Genomic DNA, 25,243 nt, shown 5'->3' with positions numbered 1-25,243 from the left:
AGAAAATAAACTTTTAACACCAAAGTGATATGTAGGAAACTGCTGCATGTTCACTTTGGTCTTCTGTAAAACAGAATTAACAGATGATCCTCTGTGGGAATTTTGCTTTAATTACTGGAATTTCAGCTGCTGACTATATTTAACCGTGTTGTTTACACAGATTTAGCCTTATGAAATCCCTGCAGAGTCAGCACAATTATTAATACGAAGGAGGAATAACATATTTGTGGCTTGTTAATTGTTTGTCTATCGTATGCTATCTGCTGCCAGTTGAAAGAACTTCTACATCATGTGAATTACTTGGGGGGGGAATATTATTCACTTCATAAAACACAGTTAACTAGCTGTTGCCCGGTATCTCAATACCTTCTAACGATTCTACAGTAGCTTGATCTTTATGTTAGAATGTGCATAGCAGCAGCTATCCAACAGTGAATATCGCTATACTATTTTGAAATGCTGTTTGAAAGTATAGTAGGAGAAAAATTGAAGTTCAGAAAACAATGTTTTCAGTCTTTTTGGGTTTTATTTTTCCCCAAAAAAATCTCAAGGGATTTTTTTTCCCAGCAAGTCATAGACTGTCATGTTGCATTTATCTCGCTGCTTATGCTTCTGTTAGTAGGAGCTGAAAAAGAATTATGGGCATAATTCAGAATACTCAGCTACTTGTAGAGTGAAGGGCCAAGGCCTCTGAAAATCAGCTGCAGTGAGGTAGTCACATGGGGCTTGATTGTGCAAATACTCAAATAATCTTTGTGACAATGAGGATGTTTGAAAAATTCAGGCCTTGGATTGCCAGCCGTGTGAGATAGGGATAGGTTATCTTCGTGACTAACTTCCTATAAGCCTATCGAAGCCCAATGCTCAGATTTTAGAATGTGGTTCTATGTCTTCTTTCTCTTTACCTTATGATGTGCACATCTGAGCAATTATACAAATCATAATAGGAGTTAATGGAGATTAGGCAAACATTTATTGTAAACCACAGAATAGATTTCCCCAAAGTGCTGGTCACTGTCTGTCAAAAGTTGTCAGGGTCTTAATTGCTTTAAGAGACATTATGCTATTCATTACTGGCTGTAATTTTACATCAAATACTAAAATGATTAGAAAGAAAGAAATCCAACGGCTGATGGACTGAAGGAGCTGTTGCTTGCTTTCCAGATGTCCCAAGGGCTGCATAACAAAGCCTCATGAGTTCACAGTAGACATACACTCTTATGTCATGTTGGTTAATATTTTATTTCCTAAACCCACATGCCATTTTTGTTTCATTTCTGTCAAGTGAAAGAGGGTGTTTGCTCTCATTTGTTTTGAGTAGACTAAGTGAATCTGTGCACTTTGGGACACAAATTACATTTTTAATAGCATCCTTTAGGGTTAGATTTATGGTTAATAATATTTTTTAGAATCCATTTAAAACTAGAAAAGCAAACCAATTGGAAATTCAGTTCAAACAGACTTGATAGAACAGGGAATTAAAGGAACAAGAAAAAGTACGTGTTTGCTTTGCACGTTTCACATAGTACTTCCCAGCTTTCACGGCTGCTTCTTACTGTGTGAGTGCAACTTCAAATCCCTGTATCCAGCCCAGGAAGGACTCTTTTAACAATGTTTGTGACCTTCTCTGACCTGTAGGACAAGTGGCACAGCACAGCTTGAAACTCTGCTCCCATCCCCAGTCAAAACCCAAGAGGTTGCCTCGGTTACAGAGCCAGCTGGAGACAGTGTGTACCCCCACGTTGTGGCCAGGCATCGCCTAGCAGAGCCATAGCTGTCAGAGGCCGAAGCTGTGCCATGGAGTGCGCTAGCAAACATCACATGCCAGTGCTTGCGCTCAGCCTCTGCTTAGTCTGCTGCTCTGACAGAACTCTGTGCTGCCTTTGCAGGACTGTTTGTGGTGAGCGTGTCAGGGCAGGAAGTCACACGCTGGACTGGAGCAGTAGAAGACGTTGCTGAGAGGGCTCCGTGCAGCTCTGAGAAGTTGCTGTAATTTAGCTGAGCTCTTCTCGTGAAAAAATGTGAAGGTTTCATCAAACACGTAGTGTTCTATGTCCAAAAGGAATGTGCTTTAATGGTAAAACTGAAAACTGAGTTAAACCCTGTTCCACTTTTGGTGAAGCTTTGTTGCATAGCACAGGGGAGGGATACTCTTTAATACTTTGCAGTCCATTGCTTAATTCATATAGATCCAGGTTTCTTATTGCTTTGGCTCAAAGGTGATGAAACTTCTTCCTATCCATCATAGGCAGCTCATTGCTAATACAGCATTCTTTAGGTCATGATGTGGCCATGATGTCATGATGCCAGTTAAGGTTTGTATGTGAGGGATGTCATATCAGCTCATTATGTCTCATAGCCAAGCTGTGGTTTTTTATTTATTTTTTTGTGGATCGCCTGTTATTTAAGTTTTATCATTAATATCCTCAGGTGCAAGATGCTTGTTCCTCCAGGCACTAGGACTGCTTATAGAGAAGGAAGGCTGGATACCATTCTCCGTTTTAGCAAAGGATGACTGGCATTATGACGTTATCTGGGGCTGAAAAGTATGACTAATTAATTCGATTACAATCACTACTGGCTCTGTTTCTGCTCTTTTTCCAATATATTGGACAAATTATCAAGAGTTTCTAGAAATGAAGAGTGCCAGGCAGACCACACTGCAGGGAATCTCTGGACTTCTCGGATACTGTGTGTTTCAGGTTGCAAGTGGACAGAGTGTGGTACAGGCCCTACCTTTGAGCCGGAGGAGGTCAGTCATCTGATTACTTGGCAAGACGGCCGCTGCAGTCCCACCTTCCTCTCTTCTATTCCTCTGCCGCAGTCACATATCAGCTTGGCTACAGGATTTGGATGTGCCACAGTCTACTGGTATTTAAAGAAGAGGTACATTGATTCTCAAAAGGGCTTCAGTATCAGGCTGTTTCACTGGTAGTTCCTCATCTTGGATTTATGGGACAATTAGTATTCTTGTAGCATGTTAATGCCGCTACAGGCTGAGGGGCTGCTTTTCTCTGTAATCATAATATTAATTAAGTAGTCAAAGAATATTTAAAAAGGCAGTATTCAATATAAATTATATGCAACTGGGCACACAGGAGTGTCTGACCTCATAAAGATACTACAGGTCTCTTTAATAAAAAGAAAAGCTTATGATTCTATAGTAACATACACCTTAAAGTATCATAGAATAAGTCTAGTCTATCCAGTCGCTCAGAGGAGCTCGCTAATGCAGTTTGAACACTTTATTTGCCTTGTGCAGATTGTGAAAAGTACAAACATGCCTAAAACAGTAACAGAGTTGCTGTGTCTGGTTGCTGCCAGATGCTAAAACAAATAGTCCCTAAATTAATTTCAGTTCCTTCCTTCCTTAGACACTGAGATCCTTATGAGGTGTTAGGAATGATCTGCTTTGTTGTGGCATGTTTGCAGAGGATATAATTTTTCACTTATGACTTGGCATCAGCAAGATTTGCTCTTCAGTTTTGCCTGCAGTTGCTCTATTTGTCAAAGAGCCGATGTCTTCCTCTGCAATGAGTTCAGGTTCAATAAATGGGGAAAAACGTCTTAGATCTTGGTTTCTTCCAGTGTCTGTCCAGCAAATATATGGAGCATGGCATGATCTTGTAGAACTGTTTAACTCATGAGTCCAGCTGCTTTGTTCCAGCTATTTTGTTCCTGTTTTGTTTCACCATTTGGTATGTTTCCGTTCATGTAATTTGTGGATCCTAGAGCAGCTGCAGGGATTTACTTGTTTTTCTCAAATGCTCCAGGATCAACAAAGAGACATTTTTTGTTGCAAACATTTATTACCTTCCTGGTAACTTTTGCAATGGTGTGCTTTTGAACCTAGACTACTCATTCTTTAAAGCTGCTGTCTCTCCTTCTTCCATCAGGAGCTGAGTATTGCTGCTGTGGTAACAGCTTGAAAAACAAATTCCATTAAAACAAAACAAAACAACAAAATGCAGGTTGATCACTGAGATGGCTGTTTCAGTTTTAGGTGGGACCGCACATGTCTGGAAGTAATCTTGCTCCTACTGCCTTAAAGCATCCCTCATTGTTTTTGTTTTTAAAATGTTTTGTTTAAAAGTCCAGACTTCCTGAAGTCTTATGATGCAGCTGGCACTATCCATGACTACGTGGTTGCCATGTTGTGTGACCTGAAGAAGCCACTCATGTCCGTCCAGAATGCTGCCAGCTGGGGATATTTTAATTCCAGAAACAAAAGCTGGAATACTGACATGTAAGTGCTACAGTCATTCAGCGGGTTTTGTGGATTGCTTGTGTCGGGCAATGTGAACGCCTCTTGGACCCCAAGTATGAATGTGCTACAGATAAAAAGTGATTGAAAGTTACTCCTAGTCAATTGTGATGTGTCCTGTACTGACGAGCTATTGAGAGTTTGTTCTGGTTTGTAAGGTATATATGTTTAAATTATACAATATCTGGCACAGTATTTTAAGAAATACCTAAGACAGCAGAGCTGAGAGACTCGTCAGTGAGGCTCTGTATACCAAACTGTTCTCTCCCTTTCTGTGGTTGGATGGTGGGATGGGATGGACAAGCGCATGCTGCAGCCAAGGTGTTACCTCTGTGATGGTAAAAGACAGTTATTACTCTCTAATTCTTTCAACTGATGTCCTTCATAACTACTAAGACTTACTTGTGATAATACCTAATAGTTATTAGGCTATAGGAAGTACTTACTTGTGATAATACCTAATAGTTAGGCTATAGGAAGCCTTATAGGGAATCAGTTTGTTTACGTATTTACTTATTTATTTTAACGATTTGCTCTTTCAGGGCTGAGTGCTAAGGCCTTATATATTTCAGGGCTTAGGTTAGGCCAGGACTCCAACGTGAAAAGATCTGCTCGTGAAGGTATGAAAGAGTGACAGAAACTTGCATTTGGCCTACTGAACTTTTACTAATCTGGTGTTGTTGCTGTAGCAATGTAATGTATCTTGCAGTTGGATTGTGTAAGGAGTTTGTTGGACTTAACTTTGTGATTTTGTTTTGAACCACTAACTGCACGACAGCTTAAAGCTCTTTGACACTTAGGAGTTGCATTTTTTTGCTTTTGTCCCTTTACCCTGGAACTGCTTGTCCACATGACAGCAATAGGTTCAACTTGCTGAGCGTGTGCTGCTGTATAATCTCAGGTAGTTAGATTGCATATAAAGGAAAGTTATTTATTCTTCTAGACTATTCTAGTTTACCCAGGCTGTTGAACTGGAATGCTGGTCCTGTCACAAGACAAAGCTTTCTAAATAGGTGAAAGCATCCATAAATCCAGCAGCCACAGATATATGACCAGGTTCATCTGTGACTTCTGAGAGGTCTTTGTAGTAACACCGCACATTCCCATACTGCTTTCCTGCAATAATATTGCTCTGATTGCAGATTGAAAAAATCCGGCTTTCCTGTTCACTTGCTTCCAGAGGTGGGAGACCCTGGCAGTATTGCAGGCAGGACAATCCGTGCGTGGCATGGAATACCTAAAGGAGCAAAAGTAGGAATTGCTCTGGGAGATTTCCAGTGCTCTGTTTATTCCTGCCTGACTGAGAGGACTGATGCAGGTATGATCAATTTGGTATCTTATTTGGTTTTCTCATTGTCCTCCTTCAGGGTAGCCTAGAAAAACCCTGATTTTTTTTCTCCTCTTTTTTTTTCTTCCCCTTCCTCTTTTGTGTTCTAGTTCTTAATATCAGTACCTCTGCTCAGCTGACTATATCAATGCCCCCGGGTTTCCAGCCTCCAGAGACACCAGATCCTTCCTCAGCTGTGACATATTTTCCCTACTTCAATGGTGACTACTTGGCAGTGGCAGCATCGCTTAACGGAGGCAATGTGCTAGCAACATTTGTGAACATGGTGGCACGGTGGACCGAAGAGCTAGGTAAGCTATTTCAAGGATAGTTAAAGCTTAAAACTGACATTGATCAGCAAGGTTAAAAGAAAGCTAAGGCAAAGGAACAAGCCTAGAGCTGTTTTGTCATGCCATATAAGGAACAAGGATGCAACTCTTGGGTCATGCTTCCTAGATCTCTTGAATTTCCTGGTGAAGCTTATGAACATGCTGGGATAGTCATGCTTGGACTCCACATTCACATTGCCTCTAGGTTTTGGGGTTTCTTTTGTTTCAAGAACACAAGCGAATTAATTTTTTGCAAGTTGTTTTTCAAAAGGAAAGGTCAACAAATACGAGGACAGCCTCTAATTTTGTATTACTGCAGTCCAAAAGTGTCCCTTGATTAGATCAGTTGCCTTTTGCTGCATATTTTGCAGCACTCTAATGGATTTTAAGACTCAAACTCATGTAATATCCTCTAAGTGCTTTAAACATGGTCTTCACAGGTTTTTTTAATAATCTCTTGGGTTTTGCAATACAGAAGTAAGCTCTGAAATTGTTCTTTCAGTGAGTACTTGAAGTGAATTCTGCATTCACATGCAATCCAGCCACTGAAACTGAAGTCTGCCATTAGTGCCTTTAAAGAGGTTGGTTGGTGTAACTTAGCACAGTATAAGCAAAGCGGAGTAGCTGTATTATCAGAAAAGGCAATTTCTGTAATCAGAAAAAGATTTCTAGTATTGCAGGTACTAGATACAATTGAGTGGGAGAACTGTGTGTCATAATCCTGGAAAAAACAGTTACCTTTGGGACAGGAAAAAAATACGTAATACTTTGCTGAACAGGTGGATCAGCATCCGTTTTAAGTCTTCACTTGTAAGATACACTAGACCCCCTCAGATTAGTAACATGATATTTCCCATCTGCAGGACTTCAGGTTCAGGAGCCTGCCATCTATACAAAGATAATCAAAGCAGCCTTGGCCCAAAACGACAGCAAACTCTCAGTCCACCCAACCATATTTGGCGAGAGACACGTTCCTGAGCAGTTGGCATCAGTGACCAATATTGCCGTCTCTGACCTCTCCCTGGGTCACGTAACCAGAGCTCTGTGCCGTGGCGTCGTTGAAAACCTCTGTTCCATGTTACCTGTGCAGCGCCTGACGGAGACGGGAGTGAGGAGGATTCTGGGGAGCGGGAGTGCCCTTGCCAGGAACGAGGTGCTGAGGCAGGAAGTGGAAAGGATTTTTCCATTCCCTGTGGTTTACGGGAAGGATGTTGATGCTGCTGTGGGGGCTGCCATGGTGATGTTCCACAGCAAATAAAGTCGTTGTTTGGAATGGCCTAAGATGGCTGTACGTTTTTTCCTTTCACTTCACTTTTTCTGGAGTTGGATTCAACATGCCATCTCCCTCATTACAGTGGAAAATAAAAGCTTGCATTTAACGTCTGCTTCTGCTTCTGGGTGTACACATTTCATTGCTCTGTCATTCCCATTTGTGAAATGAGAAGTAATTATCACATTAAATTTGACTGAGTGACTGGGAAAGATCCATTAACTTTCTGCATAAAACTTCATGCAAGGCTCATTTTCCTGGTAGGAAATATGTTTAGAAGGACTAGGAGAGATGAGTAGCTGTCTGTAACTTAGTCTGATGCTTTCATTAGAGACTTCTTGTCCTTAAGCTGTCTCGCGCTATACATACATACAGGCATCAGACCAGGATGTCAGCCTTGTTTGGGGAGTTCGGTGGCTCTTGCGCAGAATGAATGCCAGTTTTCACATGTTGCATGCTCTCTCTGTAAAAGATGGAATACAACCTTGGCTTGAATGTCAACAAAACAATCAAAATAAAACATGGAGAATTCTTTTTGTGGCTACCCAGGTTGGGTGCAGTGGACTAAAGTCAAAGGCATGGCTAGGCCAGTACCGTGACTGGAGATGCCTGGAGTGCAGGGCTTATATCCGAGTGGAAAATACATTCATAGTGTGGGAGGTAACTATTTTCCTTATTTGGGATGCATAATTATTTTATGTTTGGTTTTTGGGTGGTAGAGTGGATCGGGGCCTCTCTGAAACGGTCAGAATTTGTGATAAACTGGAGGAGCTGGCAAACTCAGAGTTACAAAAGCCCAATTCTCATCTCTTTCAGCTTTGATTTTGCTTTTAAGCCCAAACACAATTAGCATTTTGAGAGGTGGTCCACAAAAATAATTTGTTCTTGTAATATAGTGCATGGCTATTTTAGTGTATTTGATCTGAAGGTGTTTCTGATTCTGCCCTTCATGTATTGTGTCAAATTGAGTTCTAATATGGCAGCTGCCAGGCTAGACTCTAATCTTTTTAATGTTAAGTATTGTTCGTGTGCATTCTCTTTAAAATTTCCAAGTTTTTGTCCCTTGTTATGCTCTTAAAATTTATTTCTTCCCCTACTCTTTTTTTTAAGGTTTATTTTTATTCTTTATCTGTCTAAAACAAAATGGATGTACACCTTTTTTGCTCAAATGAGACTGGGAAGCAAGTAAGATAGTTTCATTTTATCTAGATACAATTTCATTTCTTTGAAGTATGTATTTCAACTGAAATATGGAAGTGTATTCCTATCTTTCACATTAGCAACATCAGGACTGACTCATGTTTGTAGTGAGAAAGCTGTTCTGATTTCTGAGGGCTTAATTATAGAGGTGGATTAATTTCCATCTCCCTCCACCCTCCCTCCACGCATCTATTCCCTGCGGTGTTTAGGGATCTGTTGGCATACAAAGGAATTACAGAGAAAGTATAGACTAAAGGTTTTGTTAAAAGTGAATTTGTTGTATGTTGTTTTCCCTTTTATGTTATTTGAAAATATTTTTGTGTCAGCAGATCTGCTTTCATTTTTATTGAATAACTGGGAAGAGCTGATAATACTATGCCAGCATGCTGTTAACTGTGAAATCAAGTGGTATTTGTTTCCAGAAGCTGGTAAAACTGTGGCCTGGTTTTAGGTTCTATTAGCAAAGGCAAGACTGCCTCTGACCTGCAGGCCGGCTTTGGATACATCTTTAAGATCTCTAGCGCATCTGCTGATGTTTTTCCATTTGCAGTGATGGAGAGGGCTTTTTGTCGGTAAAATCACTCTCAGGCACAGAAGTTGCACAAAGCCTATGCAGCATGTTGGATGCAGGCCCAAGAAAAAGCAATAAATTCCTTCTTGTTTATTACTGGCCTATTTTGATAAGTATTCACATTTCCTTATAAGCTTACACCTTTAAACCAGGTCCCTGCTGAGACAGAATATGATATGTCTACGACCATTGCAAAAAGTAATGGGATGCTGCTGGTAAGAAGGAAATAACATCTTCACAAGAAATAGAAGTCAAGGAGGCTGATGAAGGAGGCAGCAAAACTCAGAAAACAGCAGAAAGCTCTTGAAGTGTTTACATCAGAGCACAGTAAGACTGAAAGGAGCGGATGCCTGGAAGGGGAGAAAACAGAAGGAGAATTTAGCCAAAAGGACCAGCAAGAAGCTAGAGACTGAATAAGGGAAACACTTTACTGATCCATACAGTTTTCTTAGTGAGTCTCAGCTTTGGAAATGGTGGAGGGGTTAATGTTGAATGAGATGCTCTGCTCAGCAAAGCTCCGGGAGCACCAGCTAAGGACCTGGCTTATTGGTAATCTATACTTATGCATTAATAAATAGGCATTTTATCTCTTGAGTACAATGCCATTGGGTGTTTTAGGTAGTATAACTAGTTTGCTATTAGAGATATTATTCTTTTATACATACATAGATGGCAAGACTAGAAATATAGTTACCTTTTGCAAAACAGAAACCAGATAATTTCATTGAATAATTTAATGATTACTTAGAACCTCAGGAGCTAGAGGTTTGGAGACTGCTTCTAGCCTAACAACCACAGCCTGTATGCTCAGCCTGCTGGAAAAGCTGTTTCTCTAGACTAGTATTTGGCAGAAAGATTTTATGTAAATTATATATTTAACGATATATGACACAGTTATTAATTTTTAAGGATGTTAGATCCATTAGATAAGATTTTTTTTTTCCTAATGACATTAGTAGTTAAAATTTGACTGTTTCATATATATATATTATTTAAATAAAACATAGTAGGAACATGGAATGATAGAATGGCCTTAGGACTTCCTGTCATTGGTTCTTCCTCAACTCTGGTCAGAATCAGCTTAGCTTTAAAATACTTGGTGGGGCTTTACAGCAGGCACCCAAGAAAGATGTCCAGAAAGACAACTGATCTCAGAGAAGAGCTGTGGCATATTTTACAAAGTTTTGTAAATTGAAATGAAACTGTGACCCACAGAAACAGTTGTTGTCTGGTGGTTTGGGGTTTTTTTGCAAGCCTGAGTGTATTTACGAAGAGGAAATCTGGAATATCCATTACTAAATGCAATTAAAGGGGAGGGAAAAACAACAGCAACTTACTGCAATTCTTGTAAAGAGCTTTGCTAATCTCCTGGGAATAGAAGCTACTGATGCTTCTTGTTCCAGAATGGTTCTTAATGATCTTATTACTCTATTCCCTGTTCTTCCAGTGAACTTCCCTTGATTCTAAAAATCATCAGACACATAGAACACTTTTGCAGACAAATGAAGTGGAGAAGCAAACTGAGTGCTTTTCAGTCCAGGCACCTTGGAGGAGGAATATCTGACACCAAATTCCTGTAGATCAGAGGGTGCTTACCGAGACTGGACGGTTTTGCAGAAGACAATATTTGTAAGTTCTGCATGTATATTTGAATAGCATTGTTGTTAGTTATTTGTAAACTGTCTTTAGTATTTATTATAAGTTGTGATGTGGTTAGACATTCTAGCAAAAATATTTCCTTATCTCAATTATTGTATCAAACGTCCGTGTACATAGAATTCAAAGAGTTCAAGTAAGTCACGCATTTTTTAGGATAGATTTTTTTTTTTTTAAGAATCCTTCCACAGAATTTTTAATTTTATTTCCCTTGTAAATTTGTACTCATGAGGAAATGCGGCTTTGTCTTCATTATCAAAGATACTACCAATAGGCTTTAGAAGCAAAAGCATGTATAATGACTAAACCAAGTTTGAAGAAATTGCCAGGGAGACAGGATTGAGTCTTCTCCATGTATTTTAATATTGCACCTATTCTGTGGAAAATAAGCGATTCCCTTTTCCGTAGCCAATGTTTTTGGGTCAATCCGAATGAAGTTAAATAAGACAAATTTTAAAATTATAGATGGCTGTATTCCTAGTGTAATTTTTACGTTTTTTATAGAACTATAACTTTTTCACTGAAGTAATTGTTCTTCTGTATTTTTAGTATCATGGAAATATTTTTCTATATATAATTTCTTATTTATAGAACAATTAAGTTAATAAAATATTATGTTATTCTTTCAGACTGATTCTAAGGACACAAAGGACTTGAAAGGTGAGCTCAGAGGACATAGCGAGTTAAACTGCAGTCATTAGTATTTTATCTATACTACGCTGTTTTGCTTCCAGTAACCCTACGTGTGCAAGTTTGCAAATTGAAGTTTTCTTTACATTTTGTACAAAATTACAGAAAATGCAAATGCCTGACAAAAGTTTATTTCCTGTCCTACTTGCACAGGAAAATGTAAGTGACCCTTAATGTGAATATTAACTAGTCCCATAGAACTGCAAATTTAGCTTTAATGTACCATGTATGTTTCCAGACAACCCCTCAGAATATTCTTGTGAAGAGAAACAACCTTGAAGCGTATTTATGATGTTGTTTTCACATTGAATGCACAGAGAACATTACCGACCACTGTAATTTGGTTTGTAGTTGAAGACTTTTTAAAGATTTTGTAACACTCCTGTGTTCAAAGCTGTAAGAATTCCAAGCAATCTAGGATTTCAAAGTATATTTCTAAGGCTGTTCAGCTGTCTCTAAAAGCCGGCTATGCAGCACTTAAAATATGATGCATTGCTGTCTCCACTGCTGCAGTTTCAGAATATTTTGCATTCAGTGGCATGAAGACCAACATTTTTCTGATTAAAAAAGTTTGATAAGAAAGCAAAGCAAAAAAAAAAAAGTCTGCTCTACTTTCAGTATAGTATATTTGTTAACTTGTGTCAAATTCTTTGTGGTTGTAAATCAGACAAGATCAGCCGTGTGGTCTTACAGGCATCTCTTATCTGTGGTAACCTTTCCCTTTCTGTTTCCGTGTCTCACGTTTGAGGTGACACTCATCTCCTAAGAATCACATGCCCCAGTTTTCATCTAGCACTGCTGTAACTCTGGTAAAGCCATTAAGTGATGTTTTTCCTATATGCAGGAAGCTCTCTGTGCTCAGCATCATTGAGATACAGTTATGGCACAAGCAGGCTTTTTTCACATACCTGATATAATTCTGAGAATATATTGTGGCACGAACCAGTTAGAAAGTAGAGAAGAAAACCAGAGATTTTTCAGGGTTTGAGATTGTTCAGGTTTTAACAACAGTTTGAGAAGAATGAGGTGCTAGTTTTAAGTAGAAACGTTCAGCTCTGCAGTGGCAAACTGGCAAGCTCTGGGACACTCTGGCTTGCTTTCTCCATTCTGAAATGGATAAGGGCAGTAGGGACAGTAACAAACTGTAGGTAATGACCTACTAAACTGTTCCAGCTCTGGCCATAGTGAATATCTGGCCATCTGTCTTGCTTGTGGGATGTGTGCAACCAATCCATTCCCTGTTTGGCCCCAGAAAGTGCTGACTTGAGGTGTTGGTGTCGTTCCTCGCAGACTGCCTGCTCATCATGTCTTCCATTCTTGAGAAAATGAAGAAATTTGGCAGTACTGATGTGGAGGAATCTGAAGTGACAGATGAACACATGGATGGGGAGGACTCCATGCTGGAAACGCCTGACAGCCTCCAGGGTACACTCAGCACCAAGGTGCAGCCACCCAAAAGCAACATCTTCGCAAGACGTGGGCGGTTTGTGATGGGGGATAGTGACAAGGACATGGCTCCCATGGACTCCTTTTACCAGATGGATCACCTGATGGCACCTTCTGTCATCAAATTTCATGCCAATTTGGAGAGGGGGAAACTTCACAAGTAAGTTTGCCTTGTAAGATTTGGTTGTAGTGAACAGTTTGACAGCTGCAGACTGTGTTTCTTAGAGCAGCATTTATTCTCTCCACATAAGCGTGCGCATTTTTTCAGTTTCACTATTTTCTATGCCAAAATAAGGAGCCTTGCATCTGAAAGTGAGAATAGCTGTTGTCTCCCGGCATCTCTGAAAATTCAGTCTATGGATACTTTGCCCAAAATTAGTGGTAGGCCATAATTCACTTGCTTGAGGCTGTTCAGTGAATGGACATCACTCAGAATGAGAACGTGGGATTGCCTGGCTCCCAAGAATGCAGTTGGACTGTTAAGCTTCAATGCCTCTTTTAAGTCTTATTCTCAACTTTTTAGCAACAGACACATAATTTTATCAGGGCAGCTGCTTGCAGACTTTGTTGATCTTGTAGACTTTGCAGATCCATCTATACTAATCTGTAGTGCTTACTACTTCACACAAGCAAATGAAAAGTAGTATTTTGGTTATTTATAAAAAGTCTGCTATATATCTGGCTTTAAGTAACTGCAATTTACCCTTGTTAGGCTCCTATCTACAGATTCCATCACAGGCTGCTCAGAAAAAGCTTTCAAATTTTATGACCGCAGAAGGATCTTTGATGCTGTAGCCCAAGGCAACACAAGGGACCTGGATGATCTGCTACTCTATCTTAATAGAACCTTGAAGCATCTCACAGATGATGAGTTCAAAGGTACCCTTTAGTGTCACATACCTTAAGTTGCCCTCGTCTTCTTCCAGTAGTGCTCCTGAGATGAAAACAAAAAAACATAATTGTGGTAAGCATCTGCAGGAGGTCCTCTAGTAGCCAGTGCTTCCCTATTGATTGGGCAACCCATTGATTGCAAGGTTACAGAAGAATTCGAAAAAATTGAAATTTCCTGTGAATGCCTGAATGAGTTTTTTTGTCTTTTGGAAAGAATCTTGTTAATTCTTGCATGCCTGGGAGTCGGTGGTAGGTTTGTAATCACTTCTACGTAGCTATAATCCTTTTGTGTTATAGAGCCAGAGACTGGGAAAACCTGCTTACTGAAAGCCATGCTGAATCTACATGATGGGAAAAATGATACCATTCCCTTGCTGCTGGATATTGCAAGGAAAACTGGAACTCTGAAAGAGTTTGTTAATGCAGAGTATACTGACAACTACTACAAGGGTAAGAGAAATGGCTGCTACAGCAAATATTCTTGGTGCCAAGACTTAAGATGGGGTTAGGTGGGCTTGTCAAACAGTCTTCTGCATGAAGCCTGAGGATGCAACACCCCAAAGTTCCAGCGTGTGATTAACAATCAGTGCATTCATGCCAGGGCAGTGTTTTGTTAGGTGCAATATTCTGACATTTCTGAGATGAAGTGATTCAAAAGCAAGTTCAGGGGACTTGCATTTGCTGTCTGTGCCATCTTTTTTTGTTCAATTCTAGAGCTTTTTAGCCTGAAAAGCTCTCAGTTCTACCTCTTACATGGAGCTGAATGAATTGTGGTGCCTGAAAGCTCTCAGTCTGTGATAAATGTTGAAGATTTCTGTCTGACAAGTGTCTCTGTAGGCCAGACTGCACTTCACATCGCCATTGAGAGAAGGAACATGTACCTGGTGAAGCTCTTGGTCCAGAACGGAGCAGATGTTCACGCAAGAGCCTGTGGGGATTTCTTCAGGAAAATCAAAGGGAAACCTGGCTTTTATTTTGGTAGGGGTGAGCACAGTATGGACTTTATTGATTGAGTTATCCTAGCATTATCCCAAGCGCAAGCTGTTAAATAATCCTGTTTATGTGGGACTAGGAGCTCAGAAATACCAGATGGGCTATTCCACCACTTAGTCCAAATATTTGCTCCCAAAGGCTGAGATTATAAAGAAACACAGTGGTAGCTTATGATGTTCAATGTGAGCTTGATGTCTGCATCCCTTTGTTTTGTGGGCACTGTATCCTTTCAAAGGTTGTAACCTTGTGCTAGCTGTCCTTTCGGTGCTTTTTTAAGCAGCCATGTTTCTGTGATGCAGTTAAACCAAAGAAAATGTGATTCTAACAGCTATCACAGGAATTGTTGCTATATCAGACAGAGAAATTCATTTCTCCTCATGGTGAAAGAGGAAAACAACATGATCATCTTTCTGTTTGTGCATGTGTGGTAATGGGCCTTCTGATCACTCATTCCCATTGCTTGCCCGTAGGGGAGCTGCCTTTGTCCCTGGCTGCCTGCACCAACCAGCTCTGCATTGTGAAATTCCTCCTTGAGAACCCCTACCAGCCAGCCAACATCGCCGCTGAGGACTCCATGGGGAATATGGTCCTGCATACACTGGTGGAGATTGCAGATAATACTAAGGATAATACCAAGTTTGTAACCAAGATGTACAATAACATATTGATCCTTGGTGCCAAAATTAATCCAATGCTGAAGCTAGAAGAACTCACCAACAAGAAAGGGCTGACTCCATTAACTCTTGCAGCCAAAACAGGGAAGATAGGGGTAGGTGAGCAAATGTGTTTAACTGTCCCATTACTGTATCAGGTTAGACAGAGTACATGCAACACATTTATGCAGGACAGATTTTATCACTGCTTATTGTTAGGGCCTTTTGGTTAAGAGGATCTGATGCTGCAGTTTAACACGCAAAACTGCATAGTCCTTAAAGGCTATGAAGTGTACGTGTGTCTGTGCCCAGCTGGCATTATTATTACTCATATGCAGGGCAGCCCAAGTGGAAACAGAATGTAGGTCTCTGCTATCATCTGAACCACTAGAGGCCTTGTGCTTCTGACAGGCTGATATAACTCATCTTCTGGCAGCCCCCATTCAAAATGATTGTAGGCTCAGAGATGTGTAACAAGCTTTTCTCTTGCAGTTTTGAAACAGATAATGGCAAGTTCTAAGCGGTCTCTGTATTTCTCATCTCTCAGTATCCAGTGAGAAAATTAATTGTATTTACTTCAGACTTTGATCTCTGTAGTGCTCCAGTGGTTTGGCTTCAGTGCGGTTAAACTAGGGAGAAATTAGCTGCCCTGTCTTGTGGAGACACTGAGGAACTAGAAGTGCATTAGCACTGAAATGTTGGTTGTATTGTTCTTTTGCAATTAGATTTTCGCTTACATCCTCAGACGAGAGATCAAAGATCCTGAGTGCAGACACTTGTCTAGGAAGTTCACTGAATGGGCTTATGGACCTGTCCACTCATCTCTTTATGACCTGTCCTGTGTAGACACATGCGAGAAAAATTCAGTGCTTGAGATTATTGCCTACAGTAGTGAAACACCAGTGAGTATGCACCTCCTTGGCATTTTATTCACAGGCTGGGGCACTGCTGGGGAAGAGCTCCATGTTCCACACAGTGCATTTTTTGCCTCATTTCTATAAAACAATCTCCCTTCCTGAGTTTAAGGGTACTAGAGGGAACATTTGCTGAAGATGAGTATCATTTGCTGTTTTCAAAGCCCACTACATATTGGTCCTCTCAAGATGCTCCTCTTTCTCCTTTTGCTCAGAACCGTCATGAGATGCTGCTGGTGGAACCTCTTAACAGGCTGCTGCAAGACAAGTGGGACCGGTTTGTCAAACACTTGTTTTACTTCAACTTCTTTGTCTATACCATGCATATCATCATCCTCACTGCAGCTGCTTACTACAGACCTGTAGAGAAGGAGGAAAAGGTATGTTACTCCTGTCATATATCAGGGGAACCACCCAGTGCATGATATTCCAGATCTGGCTTGTATTTGAATGTGTGCTCCTAACGTTAGAATTTTTCCTCTTTTCCGAAGATAGGAGGGAGATTTTGACCCTGCTTGCTTCCCAGTCTTGCCCCCTTGCTGCAACACATTCAGAAACTTAACCTGTTCCCAAGAAATGTAGTTGCTTTCAGCTGCTGGCAAGGCCAGGTCTTTCTTATCCTCAGTTTTGCTGAACGTATCTATATTCCTGTCTTATACAGCCTCCCTTCACATTTGGTCACAGCACTGGGGAATATTTTCGAGTGACTGGAGAGATCCTGAGTGTACTGGGAGGTCTCTATTTTTTTTTCAGAGGGGTAAGATATTTGAAACTTCATTTTTGCTGTTTGGGTAGGTGTAGGAGAGAATCAAGCATGCCTTTCATATTCGTTAGCATTGACTGCTAACATAATCCATGTTTTAGTCAAGAGCTACAAATCTTTTTCCTTGGCCTGATTAGGAGTTCTCAGGTTACTAATGAGCCCACAGGCTAAGATACAGTTTTATCCATTGTATAAAAAAAGACTATCCTTAGAAGTCAGCGAGCTTCTCAGCAATTAGCCTGGCCGAAGTTTAAGAATGAGGTATTTCAAATAGCCAGGCCTCTATTAAAGATTACTTGTCTTAGCTTAAAGTCCCCCTGCTTCCTCTTGGCAGCCAATGGAGAGTGTACAATGAATCACAGGTCCTCAAACCAGTGACTAAATAGGCTGTTGTCTTCAAAAGAGACACCAGAGGTAAGAGAAGTCTAGTGTTACAGGAAGAGTCCTCCCTAGATCTTGTGTCAGTGTTGTTTTTGAGCTATTCTTGTGAGATGCTTTATAGGTACCAGCCCCCTTGTCTAGGTATCAGTGCTTAGTTGATGCATTCACATGGGATACTTAATCCTTGCATGCAAACTCGGTCTTCATTCCCATTTTTTTTCAGATTCAGTATTTCGTGCAGAGGCGCCCATCATTCAAGACGCTGATAGTTGACAGCTACAGTGAGGTTCTCTTGTAAGCTCCAATATCTTTGATTGCATTTCAGCATGAAACAGATGAGTGTGTGAAATCTGTAGCTTTGGCTGAAGCCACTTGTAATAGGTAGATGCTCTGCTATAATTTCCTGGGTCCTTACAAAATACTTGCCAGTGGATATCATAGCACTTGAATGAATGGGTCTAGATCAATAATCTCCTTTGGGGGTAAAGCAGATGAAGTGTCTAGAAGTTCAGTGACTATGTCATGCAGCAGAGTTAGGAATAGATTTCCAAGTTGGACTTGCAATCGAGCATATGCATTGGATGTGCAGAAATCCTCCCATTCCTAAAGGGAGCTTTGCCTCTCCATAATTTGGGCCCTTCCTCTTCCCAGCTAAACAAGGCAATTTCATGCCTCCGTGAAAAGAGCAAGTGCTTAAGAAACACTTTTCTTCCCTCCAGTCACAAGGAAGAGCAGGGATAGACTACAGAAGTTTGTATGTGGGAAAACTGAGAAGTTTGCAAGAGGAACTGTAGTATTTGAGAAGGGAAAGAATGCAAGGAAGAGAGGAAGTGTCTGCCAAGGGTCCTTTGTGTTTTAGAGAATCCCTCATTCTGCTGTATACTTTGTGGGGCTCCTCTTTTCCCACCACCTATGGCCAAATCAGCACTCTGCATTCAGACCATACTTGTCTTTCAGCTTTGTTCACTCCTTGCTCCTCCTGAGCTCTGTGGTGCTGTACTTCTGTGGCCAGGAACTGTATGTGGCTTCCATGGTCTTCTCCTTGGCGCTGGGCTGGGCTAACATGCTGTACTACACCCGTGGCTTCCAGCAGATGGGCATTTACTCTGTCATGATTGCCAAGGTCAGTCCAGTGAGCGGGTGATGAGGGCAGCAGAGTGCTCAGATCAGGACACTGCTGCCAACAGCCCCATTTCCAGTAGAGAAGTCAACATAACCCACGTTCATGATGCCACTGGGATATTTCATATCACTCTACCATACTTGGCCATTATTTTCTGAGTGGAGTGATACAATTTAAGTTATGTAGAAAAACCTCCTGCTCCTCAGCCATACATTTTATACCAATGTTGATATTATTATGACCTGCCGTGGTTCAAAATAGCTACAGTTGGATAGGCATGGATGAAAGTAGACTGAGAACAGTGCAGACTGGTCTGGTGTGAAATGGCACAGCTTTCTAACAGCTGGAATTTTCTTTAGGTACAATTTAAATGTTGCAAACAGAGCAATTGGCTAAGAGGCAATAGCTGGCTAATAAACCTCTATATGTAAAGTACCCAGCTAGTCCAAGAGGGGAAGAAAGATGCAACTGTCTTAATGTGGTTTATACTCAAAAAGATGAAACTATTTGGCGTGCATATGTCTTGCATATGTGTGTAAACTGTTGCATGAATAACAGAGAAAAATGTTTTCTATATTAAAGTTTATTATCTCAGCAGGATAATCAACAGTTTAATGCATGAACAGCCAGTTCACAGCAAATGTCGTCTTGAGCTGAAGCAGCATTTTCTACTAGGTTTTGTTGCGATTTATATTCAAGTTTTAGCAATATAAAAATATTCTGTTTCCATGTTACAGATGATCCTTAGAGATTTATGTCGCTTCATGTTTGTCTATCTAGTATTCCTCTTGGGATTTTCTACAGGTAATACCATCCTTGGAGTTACTTTTTTGTTATCTTAAAGAGTCTCAGAAAATTTCATTTTTCAAGTGACTTAGACTTTTTGTTTCCAACTAAAACTAACAAATTAACCTAATTCCAAAGGGATTTTTTTTTTTTTTGTAATAACAATTATCTATAGTAATTTCATACAGCTTTTCATCCCTGGGTCTCAAACTGTTTTGCAAAGGTGAATGGAAAAACAGTCATCTTATTGTCTCAGTTTTATCTATATAGAACGCCTTCTTAGAAGTGTCCATTATAGGGAATATTTTATAGAGCAATTTCACTGGGGACAATGCATCGTGAAGATAACGTGTCTTACCTTTATGCTCATTCTCATTGCTTGCAATGGAATTGTGATCTCAAATTGTATTTTCATCCTGCATATGTGATTCCTCTTTTGCAACAGCTGTGGTGACTTTAATTGAAGATGACAATGAGGGACAAGACACAAATAGCTCTGAATATGCTCGATGCTGCCATATGAAACGAGGCCGCACATCCTACAATAGTCTATATTATACCTGCTTGGAGCTTTTCAAGTTCACTATTGGGATGGGGGACCTGGAGTTCACAGAGAACTACAGGTTCAAGTCTGTGTTTGTCATCCTTTTGGTTCTCTATGTCATCCTTACATACATCCTCCTGCTCAACATGCTTATCGCACTGATGGGGGAAACCGTGAGCAAAATTGCACAGGAGAGCAAGAGCATCTGGAAACTCCAGGTACATTGGTTCTGTGAGGCTGCTGTCCAAGAAAGAGGGTGTGGGAAATCATAAGGAATTTCAGAGAGAATCTTCAGTACCTGACATGTTTCTAAATAACAGGTCACTGCTGCTTTCTGATTCCCCTGAACAGTGTCTAAAAGAAGTATATTAGTTCCATTTCCATGCATATTTGATGTTTTGCCTGAGCAGATGTTCCCAGTGTTCCACAGATGTTCAAAATTTAAGAAAAAAAGTACTTTTGTAATTAGACAGCATTATTTGGACTTTTGATGATGGAAAATCCTGATCAGACTATGAAGACAGGGATTATGCAAGGGGGAAAACAATCTTTTCCAGAATCTCAAAGGCACATCAGTTTTTGTTTGAGGTAGAAAACGGAACTTCATAGTTCTAATTACAGGGCAGAGTAGTTCAGCGTTTTTAATGACATATTAACAGAGGGTTATGTTTCAGAGATGGTTATGATGCCTGCTCTAAGACGGTGACAAAGATAAAAGCTCAAGGTTTTTAAAATAAAGGCAGAATTCAGGGTCTGTATGACTTTGAAACAGCAACCTCTCAGTGGTCTACTTTCTTTTACCTGGTAGAGAGCCATCACAACCTTGGATATTGAAAACAGCTACTTAAACTGTGTGAGGCGCTCGTTCCGGTCTGGGAAGCGAGTCTTGGTGGGGGTCACACCTGATGGCCAAGATGATTACAGATGGTGCTTTAGGTAAGCTGTTTGTATGCCAAATGAACAATCTTTTATAGACAAACAACATTAAGGTATCTGGTAATGGGAAGCAGAACTTTACCCCTGGAGCACTCCTCTGAAAAGTAGTGCACTAACGCTGTCTACAGTAGTCAGTTTAATCTGTTTTCTGGGTCAGATCTCAGGCTTGAGAGGTGGCAGGTTGTGATATAAACTCATGCTGGAGTTGTTTTGTGATTCTTAGAATAGATACTGGTTTTGTTGTTCTCTCCCCAGGGTTGATGAAGTGAACTGGTCCACGTGGAATACTAATCTGGGCATAATCAACGAAGACCCTGGGTACTCTGGGGACCTCAAACGAAATCCCAGTTACTCTATTAAGCCTGGCAGAGGTGAGGGTTTCAGGGACCAGATCCTAGTATGGGCTACACACTGGTGATAGAAACAGCATTGATTAATTGTTAGAGGGCAGACAGTTTTATGTACTTAATGATAATGGCTGTAGCTAAGTTAATGGCATTTTCAGTGAGCACAAAACATAAAGGATTAAGTAGGCTCATTATTCACATAGCAGTTTTACTCCCTGGAATAGAAGCCCCATAGATTCGTCATCGTGACTGTAGGTTTTACAAGGCAGATAATCTGTGTAAATTCTGAAGAGATGGAACAGTGTATGATGGCAGCCAAGTAGCCAAGAAGCTACTTTGGAGGCCCCAAACCCTATAGTTTGGGAGCTCAGCATCCAGCACAGAAATATTTAACTGAACGATCAGACTCTGCTGTACTTGCCAGCTGAAATATGGAAAACTCATGGAACAGTATGGGGAAGAAAACCACAAAGCCCTTTCTTCCTGCTGCTTCTTCTTTCATCAGCTTCCTATTTAAACCACTTGTATATTTTCCTTTGTTTCTGTGGAGGGGGGAAAAAATAACCATTCCTTTCCTTCTTAGTTTCAGGGAAAAACTGGAAAACATTGGTTCCACTTTTAAGAGATGGAAGCAGGAGAGAAGAGACTCAAAAACTACCAGAAGAAGTCAAATTAAAACCTATTTTGGAACCTTATTATGAGCCAGAAGATTCTGAGACGTTGAAGGAGTCACTTCCAAAGTCAGTCTAATCTTATTTTATTTTTAAGAAGAAAGTTAATTCTATTTGCCTATGTTGGTCCTCACAAGCAGGACAATTAGAGCTCTTCATTCATAAGGACAGGGATTTTTGGAAAAAGGTCAGAGGACTTAGGACATTACTGCGTGCAACGATTCATTAAGTATGCTAAATAAACTTCCTGTTGTTTAAGTTCATGTTTTCATGGTTATTTTTAATATAAATCTGCAAGAAGCTGTCTATACTACTTGGTTTATATTTACTTGGCTAGATATTTGCATCTAGGCTGTCTCATGGAGTGTCAGAAACAGTTCCCATAGTCGGGGTTTTTTTGTGTGTTTTGTTTTACAAATAAATACATTGAGAATTTCCCACATTTCAGAGCTGTCTGTAAGGTAGCTGGTTTTTTTAGTGCAGATATTTTCCCAGTCTTCATCCGTTTGTTTTACTCTTTGAAAGTGCGCTCATGCATTTCAGAGATCTGAGCTGACATTTGCATTGTTAGCTAACAGGACCTTCACTAAGTTTTGCAGGTTGGTGCAAGTGGCCTGTGATGGTGGATATTTTGTTGATAATATGAAAATAACAAAAGCGCCTATGGAAAAAATTGTTATCACTCTACACCCTGAACACAGTGGATTTTGTACCTTTTGTTTGCTTTTAGATTCTCTTTCTTTTAAAAAGTATTTTTGCGAGCAGTTACAGGCCCTGCTTTTGTGCCTTCACAGCCTCAAAAACTAACCAACCAAATTATTATGAAACTGGAGAAAGACTCATAAAAGAGCAGTGAAAATCCCCAAGAGCCCAGAGATATGTTCCTGTGAGGAAAGTTTCTTGGAAGGCAGGTAAATAAATGGGGACACAGTGAAAGAATAGAAAATAAGGAATGATCTAGAGATGTTGTTATTCTTTTCTCATAACACAAGAACAAATATACTCTGTGAAATTTTAAAGGTTGAATAGTCAAAATCAATGAAATAAATGTTTCTCTTACACTGTCTGAGTAAACTCCAGAATTCACAGTTATTGATACTGAGGCTGAAGGCTTAACAAGATCCCAAATTTGACATTTATTTAGATAACAGATGAACTTTGCACGAAGTAAGAGATAGTGGTTATAGAGAATATATGTTTCAAAGGTCAGATGTATAATAATGTATAACAATAATAATCTGGAAATCAGAGAGTTTTTGTTCTTGACTTTGACAGCAACAACAGGAGGAAAGAAATCTAGTGCTGCAAATCCATCTGGCTGGATTTACAAAGAGAATCAGGAAACATATCTGAGAGAGAAAATAGGCAGATGTTCCAAAACTACAGATAGGAGCCTTGGAAAGAGAGGAAAGAATAGGAGGAACTTTCTCATCCTCTTGAAAAGTAGGTTGACAGAAAGGAACTAAAGATAAGAAAATTTGTCTCATAGACAGCTGGCCCAATATTTCGAGTGCTGGAGCTGTGCAGCTGTGTTGGGCAAGAAAAGGTAAATTGTTTTACCTTCTTTCCTTGTTATGTATCACTAAAGCACTTAGACTTAACAGCCTTTGAAGCACAAGTACAGTGTGCATATACAAGTATCCTTGAGCCAAAAAGGTTTTTAACCACAGGTTTGAGTTTGAGCATGTGCACTGTTTCTGTGGATGCATTTGAATTACAGTTGTGCTAAAGGGCTTCTGTGAAATTGGGCCAGAGTGTGCAGCCTCTGCCAGGGAAAGCCTGTCATGCTTGGCCTGTGATGCATCCAAAGGCAGCGGTCAGAGAACATTCATAGGAGTCATTGAAGTTGAAAAGTGGTACGCTGGAGGGCTCAGTAGCAAATTATTGGGAAAATTGGAAATCAAAGACATAGAAAATTGAGCCAGCCTTTGAAAGATAATTTTCATCAATACATCCTGTAATTTTTCTGCATTTAGTAAGATACTGAAACATTCACTATTCTTCAAGAAAAGCAATTAGAATATTTACGTACAGACTGCCCTTCACTGCTAACACTGTTAGATGAAGTTTTGGGTTGTTTGGCATCAGTTCTTTTACTAGGGTCAGGATTTTGCAGCAATAGATTTCAACAAAATCTTCAAGCATTCAGCTGCTTTATTTGAAATAGTAGCACCATCTAGAGGACTAATAATTATTGTTTCTTTTGTTAACATCATTCAGGACAAGCATAATTTTTTCTTTATAGAGTTTGTAGGGTATAGCCAGAGAAACTTGCCAAAGGATTTGAAAGAATTGATTGAAAAAATTTAAGAATTTAAACCCAACAAGCTATGTCTCTGGTGGAAAGGGAAACCACAAAAGATGTTTAAAGTAGGCACGTTCAATTTCATACCATTATGAAGGTGTATCTCTAAACACGTGGTAGCAGTCTCTATAAGTTCTACTCAAGACTTCATTATGCTCCATGCATAGCAAGAGACAGTCCATATGTAAAACAAGTACAGCTAAGTAGACAAGACAGGCTGAGACAGTGAAATATTTTATTATTAAAACTCTTAAGAATAAATACAGAAAGGGGCTGATCAGAAAAACATAGTAGATTGTCTCCATGCCTTTGTGTGCCAGGGCAAATTTATGCTTGAAAGCACACCAGGATCACGATGTAGCTGGAAAGGATTCATGAAACTTTTGTACTCCCTGTGAGGGATCTATTTCTCATAATTATCAGCCTGGTTAGAGATCTAATCCATTGCTTAAATTCCACCTTGATTTACATCAAGTGCCTATCCAGAAGGATTGATCAGCTGCCATGGGTAACCTGAACAGAATATAGGCCTCTGCCTTCCTGTCCCTTTCTGCTCCAACAAGATTACAAAGACTGCAGGGGACTTCTTGATTAAAAAAAACTGAAATGCTGTAATTCAGAGTGAAAACATACATCAGTATAATACTGTGGTTAAAAATCTACAGGCCCTATATTTGTGGGATAGGGTGGTGCTGGTGAGTTTTTTGGTTGCATTTTAAAATCCCTTAGTCTTCACTGGGAAGCAAACAAAATTATCCCACTTTTCTAGAGCAAGTTATTACTAACCTCTCAGAATTTCCAGCTATATCATCACTGAGTTATTGCAATGGGCAGAAATTTGTTCCCCACAGCTGGAGAGGTATAGCTCGGCAGTAACTCCAGTCCAGCGTCGCACACATTTTTTCAGACTCAGGTGGCCAGGGCTCTGTTTGCCACAGTTTATTTCCTTCATCTTCATTCCACCTAGGTGCATAAAATTGACTTTGGAAATCAAGGTGGTGTCTCTGTTCAGGCAGACGGGGTGGGATGCCTACGAGGGACATACTTGTTCTGCACAGAGAGCACGAAGACTCACTGTCACATCGGAGGGCTGCAACTAACCCCCAGGGAAGAGAGGTGGCTTGTCAGGAAGTGTTTGTGCTTTAAGAATAGCTTTGCTAGGACCAGCACCTTTCTATTCCTG

General features: G+C 40.2%; 2 protein-coding genes across 2 annotated transcripts in view; both read left to right on the top strand.

The window, feature by feature from the left end:
* SHPK (sedoheptulokinase) overlaps positions 1–7,201 on the top strand; it is an 8,758-nt gene extending 1,557 nt beyond the window's left edge. Inside the window, exons 3-7 of the mRNA XM_009882743.1 lie at positions 2,692–2,886; positions 4,094–4,246; positions 5,407–5,582; positions 5,702–5,902; positions 6,784–7,201. Of these exons, the coding sequence (XP_009881045.1) occupies positions 2,692–2,886; positions 4,094–4,246; positions 5,407–5,582; positions 5,702–5,902; positions 6,784–7,178 (1,120 nt within the window). The 3' untranslated portion in view covers positions 7,179–7,201. The remainder of the gene's footprint in view (positions 1–2,691; positions 2,887–4,093; positions 4,247–5,406; positions 5,583–5,701; positions 5,903–6,783) is intronic.
* Positions 7,202–12,604: 5,403 nt separating this feature from the next.
* On the top strand, positions 12,605–21,930 carry TRPV1 (transient receptor potential cation channel, subfamily V, member 1). The gene is made up of 15 exons (XM_009882707.1): positions 12,605–12,913; positions 13,466–13,632; positions 13,942–14,094; positions 14,482–14,622; positions 15,108–15,406; positions 16,016–16,192; positions 16,420–16,584; positions 16,866–16,961; positions 17,572–17,642; positions 18,306–18,471; positions 19,209–19,275; positions 19,703–20,019; positions 20,610–20,737; positions 20,993–21,108; positions 21,668–21,930. The coding sequence occupies exons 1-15, from the start codon at positions 12,612–12,614 to the stop codon at positions 21,832–21,834; spliced, it is 2,532 nt and encodes an 843-aa protein (XP_009881009.1). The 5' UTR covers positions 12,605–12,611; the 3' UTR covers positions 21,835–21,930.
* Positions 21,931–25,243: the final 3,313 nt, after the last annotated feature.

Source organism: Charadrius vociferus, unplaced genomic scaffold (assembly GCF_000708025.1).
Source record: "Charadrius vociferus isolate BGI_N301 unplaced genomic scaffold, ASM70802v2 scaffold793, whole genome shotgun sequence".
NCBI lineage: Eukaryota > Metazoa > Chordata > Aves > Charadriiformes > Charadriidae > Charadrius > Charadrius vociferus.
This window is presented reverse-complemented; position numbering and strand designations above follow the sequence as displayed.